General features: G+C 45.8%; 1 protein-coding gene across 4 annotated transcripts in view; it reads right to left on the bottom strand.

The window, feature by feature from the left end:
• The window catches only part of SCUBE2 (signal peptide, CUB domain and EGF like domain containing 2), a 66,690-nt gene extending 48,766 nt beyond the window's left edge, over positions 1–17,924 (bottom strand). Inside the window, exons 1-4 of one of the 4 annotated variants that reach the window (XM_034995525.1) lie at positions 17,746–17,923; positions 16,271–16,393; positions 8,397–8,522; positions 3,392–3,526 (exon numbers count right to left, since the gene is read on the bottom strand). In XM_034995525.1, the coding sequence (XP_034851416.1) occupies positions 3,392–3,526; positions 8,397–8,522; positions 16,271–16,393; positions 17,746–17,869 (508 nt within the window). In that variant the 5' untranslated portion in view covers positions 17,870–17,923. Of the gene's footprint in view, positions 1–3,391; positions 3,527–8,396; positions 8,523–16,270; positions 16,394–17,745 lie in introns of all 4 variants that reach the window. The other 3 variants (XM_034995522.1, XM_034995523.1, XM_034995524.1) reach the window with 3 other exon arrangements.
• Between the last annotated feature and the right edge of the window lie 6,422 nt (positions 17,925–24,346).

Here is a 24,346-nt window from a genome sequence, read left to right as displayed (position 1 = left end):
GAGCAGAGCAAAGCGCCCTCGTAGCTCTGGCTGGTGATTTGTGGAAACGTTATTTGCTTCCAACACTGAGACGGCACAGGAGGTGAGAGACAGCTGCCTCCAGAAGCGACGTTCTATCCTCCTAGGAAGGCCCGGCAAGAATTACATTTGTCCTTGGGTCAGCAGAGCATTGGGGATCACGCGTGCCAGGAGCCTCTAGAGCTGAACATGACAGTGCCCAAGAAAGGGCAACACCTGCAAAGCACACTCCCCGGACAGGTCAGGGGCTGCCGCTTCTTCTCACCCTGTTTACGAGTCTGTGGAGACATTTGCAAAGTGACCTGTCCTGCCTCAGAGCAGCAATTCATTTACACAAGAAATATTTCATAAGAATTGACTGTTATAAAATTAAATTAAATTAAAAAAAAGAGATTACTTAAAAATAAAATATTAAAAAAAAAAAAAAGAATTGACTGTTAAAAAAACAAACAAACAAACCTGACTGGGTGCCAGATGCCTTGGGGATACATGAAAAGTTGTCCCCTGGTGCCCTATCATATCAAGCTAGGCCTGAAGTTACCAGGAGATAATAGACGTTAAAATGGCTCTGGAAATGCTGGGGGCTTTTCAAAAGGTGCCCCTGAAGCTGTTCATAGCTCTCTGACTCAAAAAAAAAGGCCACTGCTAGGGACGCAGATGGGTCTGGTCCAAACTAGGAGGGCTGGCAATCATGTTTTGGGTTGCTAGTTCACCAGGAGGGAAATAGCTCAAAAACATTAGAAATATCCTATTGCAGTGGTCCCACTGAAGAATATTTCTGGAAACTGGAGAAAAATATGCCTTGCAAACAGAGTGAGAAACATTCTATAAAGGATGGAAACAGGCCCTGCTGAGAGACAGCCCCTTCCTCACTACCCTGACACCTTCCCCCTACTCTGAAAAGGCAGTGGTGCAAACATCGAAAAATATTCTCAGAGCAGACAGAACAAAAGAGGAATGCTCATTTTGAGAGCCTGAGCACCCATGAATAGGGACAAAGCCTGGCTGCGGCAGTATGTCTCTCCCAGCCTACCCCCATTACATGGGTGAAAACACACAATCTCTTTATCAGAGCTTTGGGGTCTCTAAGAATAAAAAGAAAGAAAAATCAATAGCTTAAGCTTTCCCTCAGAATCACCTATCATGATCCCCTGAATTGAAGAACATTTAGTAAATAATTATTAAAAATAACCGCAACACCAAAAAATACAAGCTTGCAGTATTACCTTCTTTTAACCAATTTTGGAGTATCAACAGGGGGGTTTAAAGTCCACTTTAATACAGTTTCTAAGAGTTTAATGTGCACATCAAGAGGAAATAAATCCTAAAGGAACGCTGTTTACAGACTGTTCTATTTGAAGAGTTAAAACCTTAGGATGGACGGGATCTCAGTTATTAACCGTCATAATCTGTTGGCTCAGGCTGCCGTGAACTCACCAAGAAATCAGCCTGCAACACAACAGAAAAATCACATAGAGCACTTCCAGACCACAACTCAAATTCTTGGATTTTGGTTTTAGCTCCAGACAAGTATGTTCATTTTAAATACTCTTCAGGGAATCCAAGAATGTCTGAATTGTAGAAAATTTAGAAAACACAGATTGCAGAAAGGAACTGCTTTTGTATTTACTTCTGTTATGAAGAGCCTGTGTCTGTAATCAGTCTGGAGGTTCTGTCGGAAGGGAGAGGGGCTGAGCCACTGCTTTGGAAACGCAAGGTAAGAGATGATCTTAATCGCTGTGAACTGCTTTGTGAGTGGGTGGGGATCCATACTGTGTTTAAGCATCGGCCTGACCCACAGGTCCCCACTCCTGTCCGAGGCAGCTGTAGGGAAAGCCGAGTGACTTCCCAGGAAGCAGCTTTGAGCAACCAAAGAGGAGGTGCCCTGAGATCGCTCTTACTCCTGGCTTCTTAATCCTGCCTCATCCCAGATGCAAGGCTCACAGGAAAGTACAGAGAACCTACCAGGAATGTGAAATCCAACTGCTACTCTATCAAGGGCCACGCCTGCATGAGATAAGAGATCTGCCTGATTAGAGCCAGTGTGTGTGTGTCTCTCCTGCCCAAACACTGAGAATGAGCATGCTCGGGGTGATAAGACTCATCAAACCCACTGGCCTGTGACCATTCTTCTTAGTACCCAAACAGCCTTTTCCAGCCAGGTAGAAAGAAGGATCCATCATTCTTGGAAAATGAGGCAAAAATCATCTTCCACAAAGACACCCTTGAAAAGTCTTAAGAGGGGCACCTGGGTGGCTCAGTCGGTTAAGCTTCTGCCTTCGACTCAGGTCATGATCCCAGGGTCCTGGGACTGAGCCCCGCATTAGGGCTCCCTGTTCAGGGGGAGTCTGCTTCTCCCTCTCCCTTGGCCCCTCCCCCCTGCTCGTGCTGTGTCTTTCGCTTTCTCTCTTTCCCAAATAAATAAAATCTTTAAACCATGATTCAACAAATCTACAAATGTGTGATTAAATAGAAGAACTTAAAATCGCCTCATTCTTCAGTTATGAGAATGAACAAGCAGCACATGCCAAAAGGAGTTAATAGTCTAATGTTTAGAGCACTTCCCTTACAAACACGCACGGGCAACCCTGGGACAACACAGCCATCAAAATGTAGTCCTTCAGCTTAAGAAAGAGCAGAGAATTAAAAACATGTCATTCAGTTAAAAGTGGCTGAGTGGCCACGTGTGCTTAATGCCCCTCCCCAACCTGAGAATCCACGGAACTAACAGAGGAATAAAAAAGGTATAGACCCAAAGCAAAGAGAACAAAAGGGAGGCCATCAGAAGAGCCGTCTACAAAATTTCTGGAGGAATGGTAAGCGGTAGCATGGGGAAAACCACAGCATCGAAAGCCCACGTCTGGGGAGGGGGTCCCTCTGCGCTGGAACCCCAGAGGCTCAGGGTTCAAAAATGGGAGACCCAGGGAAGGCCAGAGCTGGGTCTGCCTGTGCCTCTAAGAAGGCTCCAGCCCCTCCCTACCCACCCAGAGCTTGGAGCAGGCTCGCACTTGGTGCTGTGGTTTGCAGCACCGTTTTGAAAAACTTGGCAGATTGTCCATTACATTTCTCCTGAGACATCTAGTCCTGTTTGAAATGTTCTCTATTTAAAGATTAGAATCAGGAATGTGAGAGTGTGAAGAGACCTCAGAGATCACCCAGCCCAACCCACTTATTTCGCCAGGTGAGGAAATGGAAGCTAAAATAGCCTGCCCACGGTTACCCAGTAGCAGGGTCTGGACTCATCGCCAGGCCCCCAGATTTTCCCATACTCCATGCTTCCCCTCAAAAAATCAGTGAGGGTCGGGGAGGTTCTCAGAGGTGACACTGCCCGCCCCCTACCCCTCCCCCCCAGCCCACAGCAGAGCCGAGGCACCTTCCAAGCGGTGAATGCACGTGTGCTGATTGTCACTCAGGAAAAATCCCTCCTTGCATCGGCACTCATAGCTCCCCATGACGTTGACACAGGTGTGCTGGCAGCCACCATTGTTCTCCAGGCACTCGTCCACATCTGGAGGGAGAGGAGGATTAGCCTTGGCTCTGGGGACTGTTTCCAATGCCCACCCCTCCCGGCAGCTCAGGGCCACCTGCTAAGCAGAGATGAGGTCCCTCTTCCTTCCCTGCATCACAGTAGCTCTCAGAACTGAAGTCAGCAGGGACCCCAGACCACAGAGCTCTGGGCGCCCTTAACCAGGCCTTCCACACAGACACAAGATGATCAATTCAGTAAATATTCATTGAACACCTTCTCTTTCCAGAGTATGGTGCTAGAAGAGGGGACAGTAAAACACAGATGAGTAGGATCAAATTCTTCTGCTCTAGGAGCCTGCCCCTTCAGCAGAGGGAAGGAGACAAACATCCGAGTAATTGTGGGATACAGTAAAAGGTGGTGCAAAAGATAAAGAGGCCACCTGGTTGGTTATAGGGTATCGGGATGGGTTTTATGGAAGATGGGTCCTACAGGATGTCTTCAGTTCTAAATCAGGAGAAGGGATTTTAGGCAAAAGAAAGGGCATGAGCATAGTGCAGATGCTGGGGAGCATGGAGTATGTTCAGATAAGGGTGGCCATTCAATTTGTCTGGAGCACAGGTCCATGCAGGGAAGTTACAGGAGATAAAGCTGGGAGGATACCAGGCAAAGAAGTTCGGTTTTGATTTGGGAGGCAGTTGGGAACCACTGTAGCAAGGGTGGCATGGTCAGACCCTTGAGTTGAGAAGAAGGTGGTAGCCAAGGAAGGGTAGGATACAAGAAGAATTGAAAGTCTGGGAGTCTAGCTTCACACGTGTACCTGAAATAGCCTCAGCTGGGGTTTGTGGGGGACCAGACCTGGGGCCTGGCCACGGGGATGCCTAGGAAGGAATAGAAAAAATAGAAGAAGACTGTGGGCAAGGTGCCTGCAGGATGGAAAACCATGTGGGCATTGGGTAGGGTGGCCGAGAAACATGAAGCCCAGAGCCGGGTGGGGAAATGGGGGTGGAGATGAGGTTGGCCCCCACCACGGCAGGGAGGTGATGTGTGTGAGATGCTGACCTTCAGGCCTTGGTCCAGAAGGCAGTGGGAAACCTGAGTCTGGTGTTGTGACGGCACCTCGGAAAACCGAGGTGGATGTAGACGAGAAAGCCGAAGGCAGCAGTGGGAAGGAAGAGAACGGTTGCTGAGAGCACAGGGCCAGAGGCAGAATTCAGGAGAATACCAGGGGCAGGAGAAAGTAGAGGAGACAGCAGAAGCCGCAGAGAAGGAGCCATCAGAAAGACAGAGAGGGAGTGAGTCATCCGCCACCTGTTTTCCACCACCCCCCCGGTGGGTTAAGGGACTTTCCTTCCACTGTGTCACATATTACTCTGCACGGCTCCATCAATACACTGACCATATCACATTCTCAAAATCTTTTTTTAATTTGCACCTTTTGACCCCTCAAAACCTTTCACTTATCCATCTCCACTGGATTGCAGACTCCCTGAGGACAGAGATTTTTGTTTTATTTAGCACAGCCCTGGAACTGCAGATGCACATTGTTCAGTGCATGAACAAAAAAGCAGGAGAGCATAGCATCATCAGAGCCAAAGCAGAGGAAACTTCTAGAAAAGTCTCAGACATGACAAAGGCTTAAGGAGAAGGCTGATACAAAAGCAATTTATTTTGGGTGGGTGGCTCAGTCAGTTAAACGATCGACTCTTGATTTCAGCTCAGGTCATGATCTCCGAGTTGTGGGATCAAGCCCCGCATCGGGCTCTATGCTCAGCACAGACTCTGCTTGTCCCTCTCCCTTTGCTCTTCCCACTGCTTGCTTGCACACGTGCGCTCTCTCTCTTTCAAATAAAGAAATAAAATCTAAAAAATTTAAAAATAAAAATAAATAATAAAAGCAATTTACTTCTCCAGCCTGATTTCCCATGTGCCTAACACTAGCTTCTGGGCACATCCATAACAAGAAAATTCACATTTAAATATCTGTTATCTGGTTTCAAGCTTCAGATCTTATAGTCATGCATCCTCCCACACTACCAGGCAGATGTCTTTCTAAACAGATGGGACTCGAGCCATCCCCTCAAGCCTAACAAACTTGCCCTTCTCTATGCCAAAGGGTAAAGGGAGCACATTCCAAAGTATGAGCCGCTGAAACGCACCTGGCCAAGGTGTTCCATGATGAGGACTCATGGTGAGCAGGAGAGATCTGTTTCCCTGAACTCCAAATCCTGGATTGGTTTGAGTAAAGGTGTGCTCCCCTCTGAGCTGTCACCCACCCATCCTACCTTTAAGCTACTATTCCTTTCTCCAAAGCCACTAGAAATGTGCCATTGAGTTGGGTGATGTACTCTGACTGAATTAATACAAAAAGTGTGTGTGTTCACATGCACAAATAGGTTATCACTCACCTGGTGAGTTTCTCCAGACTGTAAAACAGTGGTTCTCAACCCTGGCTGCACGTTAGCACCCAGATGCTGGGACCCCACCTCCTGAGACGCTGACATAACTCATCTTGGATGAGACCTAGGCAATGGTGTTGTTTTAAACTTCTTCTTCTTTTTTTTTTTTTTTAAGATTTTATTTATTTATTTGAGAGAGAGAGAATGAGAGACAGAGAGCATGAGAGAGAGGAGGGTCAGAGGGAGAGGCAGACTCCCTGCCGAGCAGGGACCCCGATGCGGGACTCGATCCCGGGACTCCAGGATCATGACCTGAGCCGAAGGCAGTCGCCTAACCGACTGAGCCACCCAGGCACCCTGTTTTAAACTTCTTGAATGATTCTAATGTGCAGCCGGAGTTGAGAACCAATGCCACAACACTGAACAGCTAAGAAGCACTCCTAGACACTCAATAAATGGAAACTGAATTCAGGCAGGTGAGCGACACGGAAGAGAGCTGCGTTTCGTTTTTCAGGCTCTCGGGCATTCAGGATCTTGAAGCACTCTGGGTTTGGTGCCAGACTTAAGTGGTATTTGTACTGTGTATATTCTGGCTAATATGTGTGGCTAGCACGTGGTGAGGGGCCGAGGAGAGGTCCGCGGTCAGCCCAGGGAACGCTGCACGGTGCTGCTCCTGAAAAGCTTTGCCTCTGAGCTTCCGTGTCACAAAATGCTTCAGCCCTTTCAAGTCTAAATGGCACAGAAATCTGTGTCTGCTCGTCCTGCTCTTCTTACCATACCACTTCATTTTCTCATGGCTTCCTTTAAAGAATCCTTAGCCCCTTCAGGTACACTCAGCAGATACTCAGGATATTTCTGCTAGGCAGATCCTTGCTACCGAGGCCACCAAGAGACCCCAAGGAGGGGAAATGGAGATAGTCCACTGAAGTATCTGTGTTAGCAGCCAAGGCAAAGAAAGACTCCCGGCCTCAGGATTTCTGAGCCAGCCTTGACTCGGAACCACCCGACCCAAACCTGGCCCAGGTCCTTAAACCCTGTGGTGGTTTGGCCTGTTGCTCTTAGGAAGCTCACATGTTCCCCCAGGCACAACTTGGGGTTTGAGCACAACTGTGATGACTAGATCTGCCATTAGACATAAATTCCCCCAAATGCCACTTTTGGCAATCAAAAGGAAATGTGAGATTCACCCCCCAAAAATGGTAAAAACAAAATCCCCAAAACATACATACTGCATGCTCCCCCAAAAATTACACACTGAAAGTGACTTTTTTTTTTTTTTTTAGTTTTTTAATTAATCTCAATTGACTGCTGTTGTCAGGATTGGCTCTCTAGTGTCTTTCTGGGGTCCTGACTACCCTAGACAGTCTGCAAAGGGGTTAGTGAGCCCTCAGCCCTCAATCAAATCTTCCTGACCGCTGCAGACTTGCAAGGCCAAGTGTTCTGATCCAAAGACTGACTCACACAGGGCACCAACAGGAAGGGCCAGAATCTATATCAGGATGGGGTTCCAGGGGACACCAGAGTGGGATAAACGACATACAAGGGTTGATTCCCAGACGGAAAGTCTCTCCTTCCCCACCACTCAAAAAACGAGTTCTGTCTGTACTTATCTAGTGACTTTTATGCTGCTCCCAAAGCATTTAACCAAGCAGCCATTCCCCCTGTGCCATAATGAATCATCTCAATAGCCGTCCCCACCGTGTCAGGGCCTGGCTCAAGTTACTGCTTGGTCAGCCAAGCAGACGTCAGCAGGTTAACCCCACAAAGGGTCATCAGTGTCAAGGACCCTGATGCCATCTGCCTCCCAGGATGTCCTTCTGTACAACGATAGCACCAGCCTTAAAATGCGAACAGACCACGAATACCTGTCTGCCAGATGTGCTGTATCCTCTAAGACTATTCAACACTCAGCCCACTCAGCCCCATCCAGTTGCTTGCTATTTCTGAATCCTGTTTTACTCCTGGCATAAGCAACCAACATAAACAACGCTCTTTGCAGTCCCGAACTCAGGGACTGAAACTCCAACAGATGTTCCTGTTTTGTGGAATAAAAGGAGGATGTTAATGGAAGGTTTCTATTCGAACTTCTCTGTCTCTCAAGCAAAAAGGGGGTGGGGTTACCTGACTGCGATCCGATCACACATTTGGAATTTTCAGAACAAGTAGTTTTACCAGTTCTAGGACAGAGATACTTACAGCATTAAAGAAATGGTTATAAGTCTTTCAATGCAAGACCAAAGACCTTAAAGGGGAGAAGTCAATGCTAGAAATGAGTAATAACAATGATGTCCATCTCCTTAGACTAATGGAGAATTTATATCATGAATGATCACATAAAAACTGAAACACCTCACCTGGTTTTCTGTCAGGGAGTATGATTTCTAGGGGGGCAGAAAACACAAGTCTCTGATCCCCTTTTTGTTTTAATGAGTATGTTTTCATCAAAGGAACAAAAGGGTGGGGCACCAGAGGGTAAGTAAAGGAGCCCCACCGTCTCCGACCGTTTTCCTTACCAAGACAATTATGACCATCATGAGCCAACTTGAAGCCATCAAAACATGTGCAGCGGTAATTGCCTGGAATATTCAAACAGTCATGGACACAGCCTCCATTGAGTTCATTCTCACATTCATCAATGTCTGAGGAATAAAAGAGAAGTAAGCCAGACAGAGTCCATTTCTTTTGGGGGGGGGCGCCATTTCTTTAGGATGGAGATATATGTATTTACCCTCTAACCAGCCATCCCACGTCTAGGAATCTACCCTGAAGATACATCTCCAACAACAGGAAAAATAATATGCCCAAGGTTATTCACTGCAGTATTGTCTGTAATCACAAAATACTAGAAACAGCGGTGCCTGGGTGGCTCAGTCGTTAAGCATCTGCCTTTGGCTGGGGTCGTGATCCCAGGGTCCTGGGATCGAGCCCCACATCGGGCTCCCTGCTCTGCGGGAAGCCTGCTTCTCCCTCTCCTACTCCCCCTGCTTGTGTTCCTGCTCTCGCTCTCTCTCTCTCTGTCAAATAAATAAATAAAATCTTAAAAAACAAAAAACAAAATACTAGAAACAACCTAACTGGCCCACACATTGGAAAGTAGCTGAAGAACTATGGTACATTTATTCGATGAAGTGTTGTGCAGCTGTTGAAAAAAAAAATGAGAAAGATCTCTATGAACTGATTTGGGGTGATTTCTAGGATATACTACTAAGTTAAAAAAAAATCAAAATGCAAAAAAAAACAATACTGCAATCTGTCGTTTATTATCATGTAAAAAAAAATCAAGGAATATGAAAAATACATACATTCCAGTGTGCTTTTTGGCAGAACTTGACAAGCTTAACCTAGAATGTATACAGAAATGCAAAAGACTCAGAAGAACCAAAACAATATTGAAAAAGTAGAACTTTCCCTCGATTTGGAGGACTTTCACTTACAAAAAGCTACAGTTATCAAAATAGTGTGGTACAGGCATAAAGAAAAACATACAGATCAATGGAACAGGATAGAGAGTCTAGAAATAAACATTATATTTATGGTCACTTGATTTAGACAAGAGTGCTAAGGCAATTTATTGGGAGAAATGATAGTCATTTCAACAAATGGTGCTGAGACAACTGTCCATATGCAAAAAGATGAATTTAGACCCTTAAACTCACACCTACACAAAAATCAACGAAAATGGATCAGGGTCCTAAATGTAAGAACTAAAACCATAAAACTTTTAAGAGAAAACATAAAGCTTTTATGAGAAAAATCCGAGACCTTGGATTATACAACACCAAACACACAATTCATAAGTTTTAAAATTAATAAATTGGTCTTTATAAAAATTTACAACTTTTAAACTTTTAAGGGACGCCTGGCTGGCTCAGTCGGTTAAGCGTCTACCTTTGGCTCAGGTCACGATCCCAGGGTCCTGGGTTTGAGTCCCACATCGGGCTCCTTGCTCAACAGGAAGCCTGCTTCTCCCTCTGCCTGCTGCCCCCCACCACCGCTTGTGTGTGCTCCTAAGTAAATAAATAAATAAATAAAATCTTAAACACGCACACACAAAATAAATAAATAAGGGGCGACTGGGTGGCTCAGTCATTAAGCGTCTGCCTTTGGCTCAGGTCATGATCCCAGGGTCCGGGGATCGAGCCCCGCATTGGGCTCCCTGCTCAGCAAGGAGCCTGCTTCTCCCTCTCCCACTCCCCCTGCTTGTGTTTCCTCTCTCGCTGTCTCTCTCTCTGTGTCAAATAAATAAATAAATAAAATCTTTTAAATAAATAAATAATTAATTAAAATGAAGACAAGCCACAGATTGGTGGAAGATATTTGCAAATCACATACCTCATAAAGGACTTACAAAGAACTCTCACAACAATAATAAGACAAACAACCCAATTTCAGAATGGGCAAACAATTTGAATAGACATTTCACCAAAAAGGATAGAGAAATGGGTAATAAGCATATGAAAAGGTGGTCAACATCATTAATTATTATGGGAATTCAAATTAAAACCACAATGAGACACCATTTCACACTCACTAGAACAGTTTGAATAAAAAAGACAGACAATAACAAATGTTGATGAGGATGTGGAGAAATGGGAACCCTCATACACTGCTGATAGTAATGTGAGATGGCACAGCCACTTTGGAAACAATGTAGCAGTTTCTTAAAAGGTTAAACAAATTTCCCATGCAATCTAGAAATTTCTTCATACTTCTAGGTATATATCCAAAAGAAATGAAAAATTATGTCCACACAAAGATTTGCAGGTAAATGTTCACAGTGACATTATTTATGATAGCCCAAAAGTAGAAACAACCCACATATCCATCAACTGGTGGATGGATAAACAAAATATGGTATATCCATACAATAGAATATTAGTCAACAATAAAAAGGAATAAAATGCCAGTATAGGCTACAACATGGATGAACCTCAAAAGCATGCTATGTGAAGGAAGCCAAAAGCAAAAGACCACATATTGTATGATTCTATTTATATGAAATACCCAGAAAATGCAAATCTGTAGAGACAGGAAGTAGACTAGTGGTTGTCCGGAGCTGGGGCTGGGAATCGGGCTCTTATTGAGACGAGGAAAATGTTTGAAAACTATATTATGTGATAGTTGCACAACTCAGCTAATTTACTCAAAATCATTGATTTGTAGACTTACTCTGAATTGGTGGATTCTATGGTATATAAATTAGAATTCACTAAAGTAGTTCAAAAGAAAATACACATTTATCAGGGTGCTTGGGTGGCTCAGTCAGTTAAGCGTCTGACTCTTGATTTCAACTCAGGTCATGATCTCAGGGTCCTGAGACGGAGTCCTGCGTCAGGCTCCACACCGAGCATGGGGACTGCTTAAGACTCTCTCTCTCCCTCTGCCCTCCCCACCCCCACACTCACACTTGTTCTCTCTCTCTCTCGTTTTCTCAAAAGAAAGAAGAGAAAAGAGGGAGCGCCTGGGTGGCTCAGTCGGTTGAGCCGCTGCCTTCGGCTCGGGTCATGATCCCCGGGTCCTGGGATCGAGCCCCGCATCGGGCTCCCCGCTCAGCGGGAAGCCTGTTTCTCCCTCTCCCTCTGCCTGCCTCTCTGCCTACTTGTTCTCTCTCTCTTCTCTGTCAAATAAATGAATAAAATCTTAAAAAAAAAAAAAAAAAAAAAAAAGAAAGAAGAGAAAAGAAAGGAAAAGAAAATACACATTTATTTGCAAAAGAAATCTAGGAAGCAGGGAGGATAAACTAGGTTTATCTAGAAACTAGAGAGATCGGTGATCCATGGTATGTGGGAAAAGGATGAAAAGGAGGAATGAGGAACAGAAGAACAGGAATGGGGAAAGGGAGTAATACTTCTCTGGGTATGTCATTTTGTATAGTTTTGACTCTCGGAACCATAGTGATATATTCATGAATACATACATACACAAGGACATACCTATGTACTTATGTACATACATACAATCAACCAGTATACAGAGGTGGGGGGGGGAGGGAACAGATAAAAATGGGATACAAAGAGAAACAAATGAACTTAGCTGTATAACAAATGAATAACAACCACACTGAAGGAAACGAAGAAGAAAAGTACTAGCCAAGTCACTTTGAAAAACACCTTGACTGAATGTTCTAAGGCTAAAAATAAAAAGAGCTGTATACAGATACTATACTCTAATTAGTAAATCTGTTTTACTTGCAAGGCTATGGAATAGCTTTATAAATTATTTATGTGTATACTTGGATTGAATAAACAGACAACTAACTATATTGCAGATAATGAGAGCCACCTTTCTCACTGTTGGAGAAAGAAGTTACAAATAAGCAAAGAGGGAGACTGAGTAAAACTTGGGGCATTGCTTTGGAATCCAAAGCATCAGTGTAAGTCATTGTTTTTAATATATTTGTGAATGGATATATATAGAAGGAATAAATATAGATAAATGTATATGTGTGGGTTAGGATACATACATATATTTCCTAGGTTTGTGCACGGAGAAAGCCTAGGAGCAATGACATCCCAGTAACAATGAGAACACCAAGCATCCAGATCTTGGTTTCTATGTACCATTTCCCAATAAAAGGAACCAGGGCTACTTGGAGAAGTGCCTGGTTCCAGGGCTGGGGAAGGGAAAATACAAGATGAATCTGTGGTATCTTATGGTACTAGAAAACTAGAAATTTCTCAAAAAAGGATGAGAGCATGTCAAAAGGACACAGGAAACAATGTGAAGGAGCTCCCAATGGCTAAAGCTGGAATAATCTGAGCCCAAAATAAATTACTATACAAATAATTAAATACCCATGAGTCCATACTGGCATAAATACATAAATCAATGCATAAATAAACAAGGGAGAAGAAAAAGATCTTCCTTACAGAAGAATCTCAGTCAACAGACATATAAGGAATGAGGGAAAAACAAAATTACCAGTTATTACATCATAGTTATAACTGTTGCAGGCAAGATCCACAGCTGGATGCTAAAATCAGTGGGCAAAGACGTGAGAAGAAACAGGATATTAGCATAGACTGAAAGTATCTGCCCTAAGATGTGTGTTTATTACAAAAGGAAGAAATAGTAACTTTGCAGTGGAGAAACCCAGGGTGTATCATCTTAACCACGTGATCGCTAGTAATGGCACATATTAATGTCATGTGCCTCACCCTCCAATCCCCCTCCCACCATGGGATGTGCCAAAAAGCACACAACAGCATTTCCGTAGCAGTACTGCCAAAAGCTTTACTTTTTGTATTACTACAATGCATAATCTTAATTTTATTGTGAGAAAACAAGGGACATTCTCTTACTGGGTCAATTTCTACCGTATCAATTCTTAACATGAGAAAACAAGGTAAACAAAAGAACTGAGCAGTACTTACCCAAAGTGTCGAAGTCATGAAAAACTAGGAAAGACAGGAACTGTCAAGATTGGAGGAGACAAAGGAGACACAACAACTAAACATAATGTGGGACTCTGAATTGGAATGGCCTTGGTGGGGGAGAACATTAAGAAAAAACTGGTGAAATCTGACTAAGGTTTCTAGTTTAGTTAGAAGTATTGTGCCAATGTTAATTTCCTGGTTTTGATATTGTACTGTGGTTATATAAGCTGTTAACATCAGGGTTAGATAAGCAAAGGGCATATGTGAATTCTGCACTATTTTTGCAACTTTCATGAAATTTAAAATCATTCCAAAATTTCTTTTTTTTTTTAAAGCACAGCTCCTCGGGGCACCTGGGTGGCTAGTCATTGAGCATATGCCTTCGGCTCAGGTCATGATCCCAGGGTCCTGGGATCGAGCCCCGCATCGGGCTCCCTGCTTGGCAGGAAGTCTGCTTCTCCCTCTCCCACTCCCCCTGCTTGTGTTCCCTCTCTCTCTGTGTCTCTCTCTGTCAAATAAATAATAAAATCTTAAAAACAAAAACACACAGCTCCTCAATACAAAGGCCACGTTTAGATTCATCCTTGTTAAATTTGATTCAGTTCCCTAGACTGAGAAGTAAGAACCATACAATGAACACTGACCACTGAAATGCCCCATCCCCAAAGTCTGGGATATAAACAAAGATCATTTAGAATGAAACTTCATTTCTTCAAAGCCACTTTGGAATCACATTATTTTCAAAATACTTATTCAGGGCCCATATTTTCATTTTTCCAATAATTTGGCAGAAGAAACTATAGAAGATAAAATTCTGGTCACTCTGGGCAAACCCAGTTCCCATCCTTATACTTAAACAGCAGCAGCGAAGCTGACGATAAACACAACAGAAACGATATCAGGGGTTGGACCCGAGAGGTTTAAACCAGTAAGCCAAGGAATACACATAAAAGAGTCACATCTTCAAATATCTACATCTTTGAATCCTTGCAATCTTCATTTTCTTTCCTTTTCCTTCTTGGAAGAATGTTTCTGCTTCTCGACTCTGGCACCAAGAAATCCGAACTAAACAGGGACATCCTTACTCACTAGCTTTATAGGTATTCAAAAGTATTACAAGTATGTAAAAGATCATATCCCTCTGGAGTTTTAGTTTTCAATGACACTACAAGGAATATATGCTCCCTGTTAACAGTGATTACCTGTGGATAAAGGAGTAAGAGGGTCTTTGATTTTCTATTTCATACATTTTCTGTATTGTTTGACTTTTTATAATAACAATATATATTATTATTTTAAAGCCAATTTAAATATATAAAAGCAACAACTCCAGTCATTCATTAGTTATTTTAAACTAAACAGTAGACTTTTCTTTTTTTTTTTTTTAAAGATTTTATTTACTTATTTGACAGAGAGAGACACAGCGAGAGAGGGAACACAAGCAGGGGGAGTGGGAGAGGGAGAAGCAGGCTTCTCGCAGAGCAGGGAGCCTGGTGCGGGGCTCGATCCCAGGACCCTGGGATCATGACCTGAGCCGAAGGCAGACGCCCAATGACTGAGCCACCCAGGCACCCCTAAATAGTAGACTTTTCAAGGATAAACTGTCAGTAATTCAGTTTCATGTGTCATATGTCAAGCCCAACAGCTAAGAATAAAGAAATTCTTGCCACCTGTCATTCTATATCATTTGCTAAATATGTACTCTATCTCAAAGAAACCATGGCACAGTTTCTGCCCCCTCCCCCACTCCCAGAGACTATACAGAAAACCAGTGAAAAAGTAAACATTTTTTCCCCAAGCAGGGTATGAACATGTGTGAGTTCCCGTTCTGTAAGTAGTGAGGATGTGGTACAGAGGAATCGGCAGAGAGATGTTTCAGAGAGAGGTAGCCTTTTGGCCTCCCATGATGTAAGACAGAGAGAGATGGCTGCCTGTCTCTGGGAGAACATGATCTTAGAGAAACACGAGGGCTTTAAGGATGGACTACCAACCCCATTTGCTATGAACCTGACCAGGAGTATGTCTCCTCTGATAGGAGAAACAAGTTTTGCTCCTCACGCACAAAGGAAAATATAAATATCAGGATTTCTCACCCACCAAAGAAGGACACCAGGAGGCTGAGTGAATCCAAGAGGTAAGGGTCCAGGGACAGAGCTAGGGTAGACATCTGACTTTCTTCAACCTGTTGGTTAGCTGTGTGATTATGGCCACAAGTCCCCTTCCCAATTCCCCCGGGGCCTCAGTGTCTCACATCTGAGGGATGGGAATGCCTCAGAGCTCCCTGAAAGAGAAGAGCCCTGCCACCTCCAACATGCCATGATTCCATCCCCAGGAATAGCCTCCTCCTAGGAGTGCCCAGTCTCTGGCCAGTTCTATATTTCAGAGTTCATGACACTGGCCCAGAACACAAGATGGCAGAGTCCAGACTTTAGGCTCAAAGATCTAGAACTCTAAGGGCTTAAAATATCCCTTTGCACACCTTTCCAGGGTGAGCATGCCACTCCAAATGAGGCAGGCCCTTGGTATAGCTCTAAAGCTTGGGAGGTCACAACGCCAAACAGCCCAAAGCCATGAACAAGATGGACCCTCCAGAGCCAGCAGTGGAGGGCAGGACTCCTGCCCTCGGACTCCAGGGCATGGGTGTAAACTGCCCCAGGGAGGTGAAGGATCAGCCCTTCTCTGGCAGGCGTGGCTCTCCTGATCCATATGACTGTTGACTTTCTGCCCCCAAACTGAGTGGGACCAAAAATACTAAAGCACCTCTTTTCCTTTACACAAGCTAGACAAAAGGACATTTTGGAACCACATAAAACTGTATGATCAGCTCTAGGGAAGACCGTTATAATGTTCCTAGTGCTCTAAGGGTCTGAAATGTATTTCAGAAGGTAGGTGGTATGACGTGGGGGGCAGTGGAGGGGCACTTTTACCAGCATGAGTGGCCACTACAAGAGCTGAGGGGGTGGGGAGCTTCACCTGCTGGCCCACTTACCACCGGTCCCCAAGTCACTTACCCTCACACTGCCTGCCCTCCCCTTGGTAGCCAGGCTTGCAGGAGCACTTGTAGGAGGTGAGTGTATTCTGACAGAGGGCGTTGGTGTGGCAGTCATCTAGCCCTTGGGCGCACTCATCCACATCTGCAAAAGAGCACAGCAAGCTCCTGGTACCATGCCCCAAGCCCTTCGAGATCTGGCATCGGCCCTCCTTTAGCTTCATCTCCCACCAGCCCACCCCACTCCTCATCAGCTAAACTCCTCAGGAGCCCCTAGGATGAACCACTCCACTTCCAGACTTCTGTTCCCTCTCACTAGACTACCCCCCCACATACCCTTTCTACTCGCCTGCAAGACTCAGCTCCAATCTACCTTCTCCAGGGAGCCTATTGTGATCCCCCAGTGGAGGTGGTGTCCCCCACAACCCGCTGCCATATTTATCTCCTTTCATAGCACATATCACACAGGACTGTCACTGTTTTCCTGCCGGTCCCCCCCTCTAGATGGTGTCTTGATTACAGACTCTGTGCCCTTGATGCCAAGCACCGTGCCAGGCACATGAGTAGGCAGTAATAAATGCCTGTCGAAGGAAGAGACCAGGTTGGCAAAAACGAAACAAAACGAAAAAAGCAAAACCTGGAAACCAAGCAGTGTCAGCTTTCTCGGGGCTTGGGGTATACGGGAAAAGCTTGCCCTGGGCTCTGAGCACACCGTCCTGAGCTCTCAGATGGCGCCAAGTGGGAATGGTTTCCACACCCCATCAACCGCTGCCCGCCCTCTCAACCTGGAAACCGGCCTTGGCCTGAAGTATTTCCTGCATTGACACCACTCGAGGATGTTAATTAAAAACAAACGTTTTTGAAATGACTGCAAGTCCAGTTAACGCACAACGTCCAGGGTACTTCTCTCTGGCCGCCGGGAAAACCCAGGTTTGTTGCGGCTTAAGGCTCACGGTATTCCCGGATCCTCAACCGGCGCCTGTTCCGCAGATAGAAAACTCTCTGGAGCCGACCCTGAAGCCCACAGAACTTCCCGGCTCCGGAAGAAAGACGGAGCAAAGCTGCCACAACCTCACGGAGCTACCGCGGTCGGGACCTCAGGTTCCCCATCTGCACACAGGAGGAGCTGGGCCGCCGAGAGTCGGGTGCTCTCCGTGCTCCTCAGCGGGCGAGAGTCTGCCCAGCAGGCGCTCTCCGGCGCCCCCGGGCAGCGGAACCGGGGCGGGACTGTCATCAGCCCCGGGTCCGAGGCCGGGCCGCGGCACTCAGGCCCTGGGCCTCTAGCGCAGGCGGTGGCGGCGCCTTGGCCTGGCCCGCGGGTGAGGCCCCAGGGGAGCGGGGGCCACGCGGAGCTCCCGCAGCCAAGCCCTGGCCCCGCCCGCCCCGCGCGGCGCGACCCCGCGGGGGGCTGGGGGCAGACCCTGGACCCCGTCCCGGCGCCGGCCCCGCCCGCCTCTGCCAGGTGCGTGCCGAGGCCCCGGAGGTGCGGGCACTCACCCTCCGGCGGCCCCGGGGCGCGGCCCGGGCCGGGCGGGACGGCCGCGGTCAGCAGCAGCGGCGGCAGCAGCAGCGACAGCAGCGCCCGGGCCGTCCCGGGGCAGCCGCGGCCCAAGACCCCCATGGGTGGCGCGGCGGCTGCGGGCAGAGACGGCGAGCGCGGCGGCGGCTCCGGGAGGTGTGTGCGGGCGCCCTGCCCGCCGCGCTCTGACACCCCCGGCCCGGCCCCGCCCGGCCCCCGAGCCCCGGCCTCATTTTCACACGGTCCTCCCCGGGGCCGGGGCGGGCGGCGCGGGGGCAGTGCCGCCCCTCCCGGCCCCCTCCCTTCCCCCTCCGGGCGCTGGGCGGAGGGGGCGCGGCCGCGGTGGCCGGAGGGCGGCTGTCAGCTTGGCCGGGCAGGCCCGCGTCCCCAGTGCAGGCCCTGTCACCAGACCCGCTGCTCCCGCACGCCCGCCCCGCTCCAGGCCCCAGAGCCTCGTGCTCCGCCGTTTGCAGTGTCCTACGACTTGACCCAGTCCCTCTTGTGGGACAAACAGCACACTCTGGCCTGAAATATTCCAACAGGAGGCTCCCAGAAATTGTCCTGTGTAGTTCAGAATCCTATAATCCCCAAACCCTAAAGCCACCTCTGGGGCTTTCCCACCTCTCCACTTGGGACGGGTAATGTGGTCGGAGTGAGCAATTCCACATACTTCTGACCCTCAGGAGACTCAGGGGAGACGGCAACATCGGATCGCTGCTCACCTTCACATGCACGCTGCACCTTTCTCCATGTTGCCCAGGCCAGGCCTTCTGTGATCCCCAGCCCCAAGCAGTGGCCCAACCACCTGTCCCACCACCCCTCATGCTTAGGACTGTTCCTCTCTGGTACACTGCTGGGCCTAGAATCACAGCAGAAAATGTTCATCTCACTCAACACTAGTTAAATGTATCTACAGGGGAGCCTAGAAGGTGAAGGGAAAGGGGGCTAGCAGTCAAAGGTGAGCCAGCAGGGACAAGAGAGCGCACCAGTTTTGCTTGGGTCACGGGTGGTATCTATGACCACCTGAACTCATAAACATCAGGTCTGGCCAACTGCAAATACAGGCAGCGCCTGTCAGCTGGCCCTCCAAGCAAGACAGTCCCTACAAGGGCACATGTGCATACAGAGACTTCCCATACCTCCCCTTGCCACTGATGATGGAGCCCACTACACTCGGCATCACTCCAGGAACAAATGCAACAACGATTCCGAGATGCTGCTGTTGAACACCAAACTGAGGGGTTTTAATCAGTTTCTCTTTATTTATTACATTTTCTCCTACACATACATATACATACATACATACATACAAACATACATGTTTGTGTACGTGTGTATATATTTACAGGAGAAAATTTAATCATGAATATATATGAATAGTGAATACACACACACACACACACACACACACCCCTTTGGTAATCAGGAAAAAAAAGAAACGTCATAGAAAATACCCACCTAGCTCATGCACAAGAACATGTCTTCCTAGGGTCCATCCCCTTTCCAGAGCGCCCCTCTTTGTAGCACACACATCCCCCCTCCCCCCCATCTGCTGCCTCTGTCTTTCCCATGCCCATGGGCCTAGGCGAAGAATGCCTCTTTGGGCCTTCATTGCTTATGCTGCTGCTGGATGGAGAATCTAAGAAAATAACTTCTCTGTGGTTGTTTTTCTTTTGACCTTTTCATCCCCAGTGAAGGCAGGCAGGTTGCATCCCTTTTTCTGTCTTTTGCCCCTCCCTCCTATCCCCTTTTGTTTGGTACCGAGAGAGACACTCAGCTATTTCTAGCCATAAGGATGGTTTTTACACATTTGTAAATCTTCACTTAGTGAAACGTTCCCTCCGCCTTTGTCTTTGTGTCCTTAATGGTAGCCATAAATTACCGCTTTCTTTTCTCTGCGCTGCATCAGGCTTCATTGCTTTTGAAATGATCAAAGTTATTTTCTTTTAAAATCCAACTAGAAACTGCCCATTGTGTGGCACAGACCTCTTTAGCTCCAGTCAAAGCATATAAATACATAAAGCTGCCCATTAAGTTCTACGGGAGCCTCCTCCAGCCCCGTGTGCCTGGTAAAGAAATAAGACGGCTGTTCTTTCCCTTCATCTTTTCCCCCAAGTTCATGTTTCAGTAAGAATACAAATTAATTATGATAAGACCCAGTGCTTTTTTGCCTAAGAGGGTCAGTTTTTGTCATGTTTCCTGGAAAAGTTCACCACTGGCACAAATCTCAAAAAATGTTCTGAATTCTATTTTGTTTGCCCCAACTTCCATACAAATGTGCTTTCAGCTGGTTGGCTCCCAGACTCCTGGGCAATCTTTCTGACACTTCAGATTAAAGTCAGTATGGTTTACAACTGGAAATTTCCATAGGGGAAAGGCTCCAGGGGAAGTTTATATTCAAATGTCAATGTTTTCGGTGTTCCAATGTCAGGAGGGACTCGGTGGGCCCTGCACTAGCTGACGTCTGCCTTCTATTGTCCAGCTGAGGTCCCCACAAACTTCTCTGAGAGGCCACAGCCACTGTCCCTGGACTGAGGCTGAATCTGCCTCTTCCTCTCCCTCTCCTTTCCCTCAGGCTCAGGACCTGAGGGGAAAGAGAGCCCAATCAGCCCCACCACACTGGTGTAGGCTTCTGGCACGAGAGAGACTGTGGAGGCAGAAGACCCTGGGTGCCTCTGCACCATGGACGGCTAGGTTAAACTCTGTATTCACCAGACACCTTTCAGTGCCCATCTTTTTTGACTCCTCAGCAGCCTTTGGAAACTCTTTTTGGAAACTGTCCCTCCCCTGGATTTTCATCACAGCAGGCAAGCTCCTGGTTTTCCTCCTACCTCTCAGGAAATGCCTTCTCAATCATCTTCTTGGGATCCTCTTTCTACACCTCCTTCCTCCCTGATGGTTCACTCATTCCCTTGCTTCCATAATAGAAATCTCCAGCTTGGATCTCTTCCCATATCTTCAGTTCTATGTATCCAATTACCTACTGGATACCTCCACCTTGATCTTGCACAGGTCTCTCAGATTCAAGATGTTCAAAACAGAGCTCATCTTCTCCCTCAAACCTTCTCCTTCCCAAGTGCTCCCTCTCTCTGAAAAGGGCACCACCATTCTGCCAACACCAAGTCAGAGACCCGGCAGTCATCCTGGACTCCATTCTCTCCCTACCACATCCAAACAATCATGTCAACTCTACCTTCTTATCATCTCTCAAAGCCATCCTCTCCCTCCATACAAGCCTCCAGAGCTCAGGGCCTCATCATCCCTCACCTGGTCTATTGCTCCTGGTCTGTGATTCTTTACTGGTATCCCTGTCTCCAACCTCACCCACCTTCAGTGCATCTTTCACAGTGGCTGCCGGACTAAAATATAAATTTCATCACAGCACTCCCAGTCTTCCTCAGGCGAAAGTCAAAACTCCCTTGATACAGCCACTCTGGAGAACTGTTGGGAAGTACCTACTAAAACAAAAATGTGCCTACCCACTTCTCGGTATATACACAAGAGAAATGAGTACATATGTTCACCAAAAGACATGTATAAGAATGTTCACAATAGCTATAGTCACACTAGCACAAAACTGGAAATAACCCAAATGGCTGTCAACTAGAAACTGCATAAACAAGTTGCTGGATTTTTGTTCAATGGAATACTATGGAGCCTGAAAATGAACAAAGTCTCGTAAGTTCCACAACACAGAGACATCTCATGATCATTACAATGGGTAAAAGAAGCCAGATACAAAAGGGTATAAATTGTATAAGTCCACTTCTATGAAGGTTAAGAACAGACTGAACTAATTAATAGCAATTGAAGCCAGAACAGTGTTCCCACTGGGGATGGGGATTGACTGGGAAAGGCATGAAGGAACCTTCTGGAATGCTAGAAATATTTTAGATCTTGATCTGGGTGGTGATTATATGGATGTATATACATATGTAAAAATTCACTGAGATGTTGGCTCAAGCTTAATGCGCTTTATTGTCTGTGTTTTACCTCAATAATTAAGCTGAAACAAGAACTGCCCAGCCAAAGACTTTTATGATCTGATCCCATTCTACTTTTCCAGCTTCTCTCCTATCACTCCCTCACAGGCTATGCTCCAGAGACATCAAACTATTTATACCAGAAGTTTATCATTTTCCCCTCATACATGCTTTCTTTGCCCACACTCTTCCCTTTGCCTAAAAGACATGAAGTGGGTCTCAGTAAATATTTAAATGAATGAAATGGTGTATCTTGATTATAAATATACTATACCTCAAAAAAAAAATGTGTTTGCTGAGATGTTCCCACAAAAGCAATGAGGTATGGATGAAAGTTCTAGAGTCAGCAGGTTAGCAGGTCCTAAAACTAATGCTGGAAGGAAAACCGATCTGCTCTTGCTCCACATTAATTTTTCCTCCATGGATGGCTTTCGTATCTCCTAAAAAACTTTTTCAATATTTCTGAGCTGGATATGAGGCAGTCAATTTTTCTAGTTGTTACTCATCCTCATCTGCTCCTTTTTTCTTCCTAACATATATTCATGTTCCTAGGAGGGAAGCTGCCCCAACCTCAACTTCAGGCTCTGGAGTTGGCTTAAGACATCAATATCTTTCATTCTGGGGCACCTGGATGGCTCAGGCGGTTGAGCGTCCAACTCTTTGTTTCAGCTCAGGTCATGATCTTGCGGTCTTGGGATTGAGCCCCATGTTGGGCTCTGTGCTCAGTGTGGAGTCTGCCTCAGATTCTCTCTCCCTCTCCCTCCCACTCACTCGCTCTCAAATAAATAAAATCTTAAAAAATACATATCTTTCATTCTATTCCCCTTGTAATAGTCATGGGTTCAGGGATAAGCATATTAACAATATTCTATATCAGAGTGAATCTCAGTCCCCTTGCTTGAAAGGCTGGCATGCAAGTGTTCCCTTTTCTTCCTGTGCTGTGGTTCTGGTGAGAAACTATAGCAGCCATCTTGGTACCAACCTGAAGAAGGTAAACTAAGAGAAACACTGAAGCCGACACAGAGGCACTCCCTTCCTCAGGATCGCTGGTTATACGTGCCAGTGCACTTTCTTATTGTTTGCATTGGGTTTGTTTTTATTTGTTTATTTATTTTAAAGATTTTACTTATTCATTAGAGAGAGAGAGAGAAAGAAAGTGTGAGGGAGCAGGAGCAGGGGTGGGGGGAAGAGGGGGAGGGGGAAGCAGACTCCCCGCTGAGCAGAGAACCCGATGCAGCTCAATCCCAAGACCCCAAAATCACAATGTGAGTAGGAGGCAGACGCTTAACTAACTGAGCCACCCAGGCACCCCTATTTGTTTTTAAATAGTGGTAAAATATATATAACATAAAATTTACCATTTTAACCATTTTTAAGTGTACAATTTAGCAGCCTTGAGTACATTTACATCATTGTGCAACCATCACTACCATCCACATCCAGATCTTTTTTTCATCCTGCAAAACTGAAACTCTGTATCATTAAACAATAACTGCCCATTCCCCTACCCCACCCCTGCTCCTAGCAACTACAATCCCACTTTCAGTTTCTATCAATCTGCCTACTCCCAGCACCTCATATGAATGGAACCATGCAGTATTTGTGGCTGGCTGGTTTCACCAAGTGTAGTCTTCAAGGTTCATCTATACTGTAGCATGTGTCAGAATTTCCTCTCTTTTTAAAGTCTGAAGACTATTCCTTGTATGTGTAGACCACATTTTGTTTATTCACCCATCAGTGGACACTTGGGTTGCTTCCACCTTTTGGCTATTGTGAATAATATGATTGTGAATATGGGTATACAAATACCTGTTTATGTCTCTGCTTTCAATTCTTCTTAGTATATATAAGCAGAATTGCTGGATCATACCATAATTCCATATATATTTTTTTTAATAACTTCAATACTGTTTACCATTTCAGCTATACCATTTTTCATTCCCACCAGCAATGCACAAGAGTTCCAATTTCTTCACATCCTCGCCAAAATATGCTTTCTCTTTTGTTTTGTTTTAAATGATAGCCATCCTCAGGGATGTGAAGTGGTGGTTCACTGAGGTTTTTGAGTGGGTTTTTTTATTTACAGCCCCAACGTAGTCCTAGTCAGTTCCATAAAAGCCTCCATTAGGAAATTCTGGCTGGGTAGCAGGTGATCCTCTCAGGGAGATGGAAGAAAGATAGTTGGGTAGAAATGAATCCTTTCAGAAGCCTAAGAAATAAACGATTGGGGCGCCTGGCTGGCTCATTTGCAAAGTTGATGCGATCTTGGTGTAAACACCAGGACTCCATTTATTTTTTTCAATGGTTCTAAAAACTGCATCAACATTCTCTTTTGCTTTAGGAGGGTTAAAAATCCTTCCAATAAATATTTACTTTTAACGTTTATTTAACATTTGAGTGAATACTAAATGTCAGACACTATTGTTAAGTACTTCATGTGCATTAGCTCATTTAATCCTCAAAGACACTCTGTGAAGTGGATATCACCATTATCTTTATTTTACAGATGTAGAATCTGAAGTGAAGGGAGGTTAAGTAACTTGCTAGGAAGTGGCCGACCAGGACTCAATGCCAAGATGTCTGGCATCAGATCTAC

This window comes from Mirounga leonina, unplaced genomic scaffold (assembly GCF_011800145.1).
Source record: "Mirounga leonina isolate KUSES-001 unplaced genomic scaffold, KU_Mleo_1.0 Mir_92, whole genome shotgun sequence".
NCBI classification, from domain to species: Eukaryota; Metazoa; Chordata; class Mammalia; order Carnivora; family Phocidae; genus Mirounga; species Mirounga leonina.
The sequence above is the reverse complement of the archived record's forward strand: the minus strand, read 5'-3'. Positions and strand labels throughout refer to the sequence as shown.